The sequence below is a fragment of the Bidens hawaiensis genome, unplaced genomic scaffold, assembly GCF_021521415.1.
Source record: "Bidens hawaiensis isolate Kalapana, Puna unplaced genomic scaffold, B.hawaiensis_p1.1 tig00047862_1, whole genome shotgun sequence".
Lineage (NCBI taxonomy): Eukaryota > Viridiplantae > Streptophyta > Magnoliopsida > Asterales > Asteraceae > Bidens > Bidens hawaiensis.
The window spans coordinates 4,086-11,060 of NW_027498565.1; the positions used below are offsets into that span (position 1 = coordinate 4,086).

General features: G+C 30.4%; 1 protein-coding gene across 1 annotated transcript; it reads right to left on the bottom strand.

The window, feature by feature from the left end:
* Nucleotides 1-4,802: 4,802 nt before the first annotated feature.
* LOC143597238 (uncharacterized) lies at nt 4,803-6,323 on the bottom strand. The gene is made up of 3 exons (XM_077075796.1): nt 6,018-6,323; nt 5,483-5,832; nt 4,803-5,285 (listed from the first exon to the last, which is right to left on the bottom strand). Exons 1-3 carry the CDS (start codon nt 6,100-6,102, stop codon nt 4,863-4,865), a joined length of 858 nt encoding a protein of 285 aa, XP_076931911.1. The 5' UTR covers nt 6,103-6,323; the 3' UTR covers nt 4,803-4,862.
* Nucleotides 6,324-6,975: the final 652 nt, after the last annotated feature.

A 6,975-nucleotide genomic window follows, 5' to 3' on the forward strand; every position in this document is an offset into this window, starting at 1 on the left:
TTGCTTCTACTTCTTTCTTTTTTTTCTCTATAAATTGTTAATATATATATATATGTGTGTGTGTGTGTATCGATTAATTAATTATTTCAACAACTTTTCATAATATTAACTAATAACACGGGATTAGTATACAAAATTTAAACATTCCTTATCCAATACTTTGAACTATTATAATTAAGAATCACTACGTTCACTTCATGCAACTTTAAATCTTCTAATATTTTCCTAACTCATAATAATCACTGTTATTTGAATAATAACTTTAAGGTTAGTACGCCTTTATCATTTTCCTATGAATTAAATTCATATGAAACGAAACAAATCATATTGTTATATTTTAATTTTCAGTTTTATATGTTGCTTGGTTATACAACTTTTAATTGTAAAATATAAAATCAATTAAAAAATTGTCATACATAGAATATTAATGACAACAAATTTATCATGATCAATCAATCTGAGAATGATTATATCATCAAAGTTCAGGTAATCTGATTTTTGAGATAATCATGTTTTTTTTGGATGAACATGAACAAATGATTTCAAATGACATCATATTAATTGTTTAAAAGGTATGATATTTTATGTGTATGAATATTTTTTTGTTAGTTTCACGGATATATTTATCATTATTTAGGATTGGTATGTACTTGAACGAACCTATTTGTCACACGGACAACTAAATGTGAATACATCAAGAGTTATAAGCAAACTATAAGTTACCTTATCAATAGTTACAAGAACACATGGACTAAAGATTTTGATTTTTGATAAATAATGTATACGGACCAATACAACAACAAATTAGTATACAATGAAGTTTTTTACTTATTTATAACATATTTGTGTAACCTTAGTTATGTAATTTTTACAAGTTTAATGTAAATTGTAATTGTACTAACAATATATAATTATTTTGTTGACTGAATTTCACTTAATTACTAGAGTTTAAAATTTTTATCAATTACTTGTGTAATACACGGGTCTCAAACTAGTTATAAACTATAAAATACCTTTTGTAAAATAAAATAGGGCAAATATCACAAAAAAACTAACATACTTTTTGTTTTTCTCACAAAAGTCCTTCAACAATTTTTTGCACGTTAAAGTCATTCCACATGTTAAATTTTAATAAAAAAGTGGCATAACTTCTAAAAACACATATATTTTTTTTTCTTAGGTCGTGTCGCATACATGTAATATATATGATGTTAATTAAAAGTTTTGGCTTATATTGTTATAGCAAAACCAATAATATTTTGCTTAAATTGAGGTTTTTTTGTCTTATAATTTGCTATAAACATATAACTATAACTAGAATTGATTAAAAAAACAAAATAAACATAACAATAACCACATCACAAAAAGTACAAAACAAAAAATAATAAACAAAATTTGCTTACGTCACTCTTGTTCATCGTTCGATTTAAAACATGAAACCGTTCAAACCAAAAGTACAAAATTGGTTTATCCTTCTGCACAGGATTCACTCTTTTCGCATACACTATCAATTAATTTTAATTAATAACTATAATTGAATATTAGTTTGTGGATGTTAGTTGTATTTATTTAACCTTCATGATCCATAGCAGATGAGATCTAAGTGAATATGGCAAATGGGATACAAATCAATAAACCCATTTTTATAACAGCACGAAGCATCGATGAGAAACATTAATAGATTTGCAAAGCATGTCAGGATACCATTTTTTCTTAATATCATAGCAAAAGAATTTATAGATTTACAACCATTAATCCAGTTAGTTGGGAGAAATACAGTGAAATCAAACCATTAGTAACGGTTCGGTTTTAATTTTTAATGGTTCGATTTTAAATTGTAACAGTTCGGTTTTGGTTTTCGATAATCAAAAGCTGTTAATAACGGTTTGGTTCAGGATTTCCCATCAAATTGGACCATGGGCACCCCTTACATGTCAAATTTTGCCACATAAGTAAAAATATATGTTTTTATAAGTTATGTTATTTTTTTGTTCAAATTTGATATGTAGAGGGACTTTAATATTCAATAAAATGTTGAGGGACTTTTATGAGAAAAAACAGAAAGTATATTGGTTTTTTATGGTATTTTCCTAATAAAATAAAAAAATAAAAAAATAAAAAAAACTAATAACAAAAATGTCAACACCGTGGTGGGTTCAAATATAACCAGACCCTTTTCATGTGGAAGGCACCCTCATTTTGTTTGACAATTTGACAATCTCTTGCTATTTTTCAAGGCATGTAGACATGTAGTTATAATCTTCCCAACAATTACAAGTTTTTAAATATAAAATTATAGAAATTATAAATACAATATTGAGAATAGTGTAAATCAACATTATTTAATAGTTATAAAATACATAAATATTTTTTTGTTGTTTGATCATGAAAGAGAGAAAAAGAAGTTGAAGGTGCCGATACTCTTGACTAGAAGATGCAACTTTTATTGAACCACCTTCATCGATTGAAATATAGTAAAAATATAAACATGATTAATGAAGTTGTTTGACGCCACCACTTTGACTCCTTAAGTTAGTGTTTGGTATACAGAAATGACAGTATGAATGAAATGATTCATTACGTGGGAATGAAAAAAGTGGTGTTTGTTTGCTCAATGGAATGAAATCATCCATTACACATGGAATCCCTTTCCATTAAAATCATTCCTTCCCACCCCCTTCTTTTTTTTCATTCAATTCCCCCTTCATCTTAATTTCTCAATAACACTACCACCTAACAACCACCACCACCACCACCACCACCATTGGCACCACCACCAACTCCGCCAACACCACCGTCGCTGCCGCCACCATCGCCACTGCCACCACCATTTTCGTCGCCGGAGCTACCACCGTCGCCATTATAGGGTTTTTCTTTCTTTCTTTTTTTTTTGGTTAAAAAGTATTTTGAGATATGAGTGTTTTTATTATTTCTATTTCATTTCTACATTTTTTTTCAATACCAAACAATAAAAATTAATAATTGATTTCATTCCTATAGATTAACCAAACAAGACAAAGGAATAGTAATGATCCATTTCATTCCCTTGTCCATTCAATTCCTTCTCTCATTCCATTCCCCCTTCATTCCATTACCTTCAACCAAACATAAGGTCCTGTTCGTTTCAAGGATTTGGAAAGAATTATAAGGAATAGGATTTTAAATCCCATGAATTAATATGTTCGTTTCATTAAATGAAAGAATGGGAATGGAAACTAAATCCCATCAAATCCCACATTTCATGGGATTTTAAAATCCCACCTATTTTATAAGGATTGTTATGGAAAGTAAAAACCCCTCAAAAAAAATTCGAAAAAATTAATAAAAAAATCATAACTCAAAATATAAATCAAAAAAGAAAAATGTAAAAAAACTAAAACGTTTCCGCCGTTTCTCTCGTTCTTCAAAAAAAAAACCCCGAGAATGAAGAAGATTCCAATTCCAATACATATTAACCAACCAAACACATGATAGGGATTCTCAAACATTCCATTCCATTCCAATTCCAAATCCAATTCCAATTTCAATTCCAAATCCCTTAAAAAAAAGTTCGTGAAACGAACGCGTCCTAAGTGTTATTGAATGGTATCGAAAAGAATCGGTGTTGCACCATCCGATAAAGAGGGTGAATTTAGGATATAGATACATTTAATAAATAATAAAAATATGTTTAAAGGTTAGAGTGGTTGAAATGGTTAGAATGTTCGAAAAGGATGTTGGTTGAAGTTTATTTATAAAAGACATTTATTTATTTATTTATTTTATAAGTTACCTTTCAACAACCATATAGCCATATGAAATTTATAAATCTTAATTTGCTCACTCTTTATAAATCTTCCAAATCCGATTCTTCCTATATATTCATAATCATTTAAATAATACACCTTTTCATAATTACATTAAAGGCACAAATTTATAGAATAATAACCAATTTTCAAAAATTTTGTAAGTATGTCACTCAACTTTAAAAAGTATTCCAATTAATTCACTTAACTTTCATGTTTTACTTAATTAAAGGTTTTAACATGTTTTTTTTAGTTTTTTTCTTTTTTGTTCCACATAGAAAATATTATTATCTTTTTGTTAATGTTGACGTTGAGCGGTTACGTGAATTTTATTTTTTTTATTTTTAAATTTTAATATAATTAACGTTTTTTTTATTTTTTAAATTTAACTACGTATATTGTAAATTCCAACCCCCACATCTTATCCTCCATTTATTTCTTGACGCATAAAAACCTAACTGGTTTTTGAGAGAAAATATGTATCAATAACCTAATTGAAATACCTTTAGAAGCTTGTTACTATTCTATAAGATTTTTCCTACATCGTTAAATTATATGATTGAGATGAATAGTGAACACCAAAATTAATGTTTTACTTTTACCGTTTCATATAATATAATTTGTGGTATGAAGACCAGGACTCTCATATAGGATTGGAAGTAAACAAATCGTCAATCTTTTTCCTTATAATTTAGATATGTGGAAGAGGATGAGGACTCGATGGCGAATGCTTAAGTCACAAGTGTCTTTCACCACAATTCATGACACAAAAACAGAGAAACAACTTCTAAAAGGGAGCTATTTTTATTGACATCTATCTCCGAATACAAGCAAAATATCCTACACAAAGATTGATCAAGGCCTAGAAATTTCATGGAATTTTTATCACAAGTAGACACCTTTAGAGAAAACAACCAAAAGGCTGTTTTTGAAAAGGGTACAAAAATTCTAAACTCCAAAGAGCCCTTAATTCCAAATCTTGATCATTTGAGGCACAAACCAAAAGGGTTGATCTACAATGGGTTACCCTCAATTGGGAATCTTGATCAAACAAAATATCCTTCACTCATAACAACTTTAAGGCCAAAGCCAAAAGGGTTGTTGATCCTCAACAGGGTACACTAAAGAACCAACATTCGTGTCGATATACGACTCGTATTCAACCTTTGGACACCTAGGAACCGTTAGATTATCTTCTTCCTCTTGGGAGAAATCCGATTGATTTTCGAACACGTTTGAAGAATCACAAGGATCTAGAAATGAAGAATGGTTCCCATCCGGGCTATATGAGTCGATTATGTCGCTTTTTGTGGAAACCGAATTCGCATATTCTTGCTTGCATATCACCATTTTTGGCTCATGGGTCCAAGTTTGAATTGAAATCGGATTTGAATTTGGTTCTTGATCACTTGAATCTAATTCCTTTGTGGGAACTTCATTTGGGATTAGTTTTTTTTCCCCCGTCCCCTTAATATTCAACTTTTCTTTGAGCATTTGAACCTATTTTCGGCAACAATAACAAAGCAACCCACATTAGAATTATAATTTTTAAACCAAAAAAGCATATAACTATTAACATGTAAATGCTAAATATAACTATAAATATTAGTATTTTTAAACGGCATAGTTTTGCTATCCAAAAAGACCAATGAAACAGCTTATTGTTCGATGAACAAAAAATAATAATTTAATGATACCTCTTGTTTCAATTTGTCATTGTGTTGTTGAAGACAATCAAACTCCAACTTAAGCTTCTCATAGCTTGAATTCAAAACTTCATAATCTTTTTCAAGTTGTTTGGTCTTGCACCGGGCTCGACGGTTTTGAAACCAAATCGCAACTTGTCTTGGCTGCAAATTGAGCTCTTTTGCAAGCTGAGCTTTCCTCTCCGGTTCCAGCTTATTGTCCTCCCCAAAACTCTTTTCAAGAAACTGAACTTGATCGCCGGTTAACCGCCGTTTCTTCTCCGGCTGCCGGAAACACTTGTCATAGTCCTCGTCGGAGTTTTCCTCCCCGGAAAACGACTTCTTTGCATTAAATTGTTCTCCTGTAATAATTAACCAAAATAGCTTCCTTTATAAAAATTTCAAGATTTTGATCAAGGTTTTTTTTATTTTTTATATTTTTTTTAAAGTAAAACTAAGCTTGTACAAGCAACCTTTTTTAAATAGCAAAACTGTTCCTACTAAAAATTGCTTTAAAAATAGAAAGATCAAGGTTGAAAGTAGTTACCATGAAAGGAGTTGGAAACCCATGAAGATTCAAAACCAAACTTTTGATTTTGGAGCAAAGATTCAAACATAACTCCACCTTCCATTGCTTTTATATTACTTTTGGGAAATACTTGTTTTGACTAATGGGTCAAAGTTAGATGATCATTGGTAGATGAGGCTTATGTCTAAAAAAGCAAGTGATTAGAATAACAAGCATGTGATTGTGAAGTGAGATCACACCCATGAATCACAACAGTCTGATTTGGGGTGTATGAGAAACTGAAACCATGCAAATGTGTGTTTTAGAAAGAGGAAACAAAAGAGGGTGAGAGGTTTGTTTGATGAGCAAGAGCTTGATGGGGTTTATAAGAGCATCCAAAGATATTGAGAGAAAATGGGAGGTTAAAGGAGTTTTCACCTTTTCTACTTGATTACTATGTGAAATCACTATACTTTTTAAGCTTCTACATACTGTCATAAAAGATAATATATTTTATTCTCTAAACAAAATGAGTTTCTCAACCTACTTTAGTACTTTTGATTTTTTTTAACAGCAGAGAATGTTTAGCTATTTTATACGGGATGATCTAATGGTAAAAGGCCATCGTCAGCTGGCCCAACCTAGTTGTACGGAGCCTTTAAGCGCCTCCAAGTTATCTCCAGTTTCGGAACCCACCGCCTGAAAGCCCACTGATGGTAAAACCCGGATGGCATTAGGATCGAACTGAAAATCACAAATATCTCTGTCTTCATTCATAGAGCCACTCATATCCCCAAAGTGTTGTAAGTGAGAATTAAACTTGAGTCTCTATTAAAAAACCCCAAGCTCCCTACCACTACATCAATGTAAACAGATTTAGTACTTTTGATACATTATTTAGCTAAAATACACGTAGTTAAACAAGAAAATGTGACACTTTAATCTGGTTAATCTTTAACAAGTAACATTTCAATTGTGCAAAAATACTGATGTAACT

What these genes read in the sequence shown, in the direction of transcription:
- LOC143597238 (XM_077075796.1), bottom strand. Translation starts at nt 6,102, where the DNA reads ATGGAAGGTGGAGTTATGTTTGAATCTTTGCTCCAAAATCAAAAGTTT. An exon ending in GGTTTCCAACTCCTTTCATG is followed by an intron (nt 5,833 to 6,017) that starts GTAACTACTTTC and finishes TAATTATTACAG; the next exon opens with GAGAACAATTTAATGCAAAG. An exon ending in ATGACAAATTGAAACAAGAG is followed by an intron (nt 5,286 to 5,482) that starts GTATCATTAAAT and finishes TGCCGAAAATAG; the next exon opens with GTTCAAATGCTCAAAGAAAA.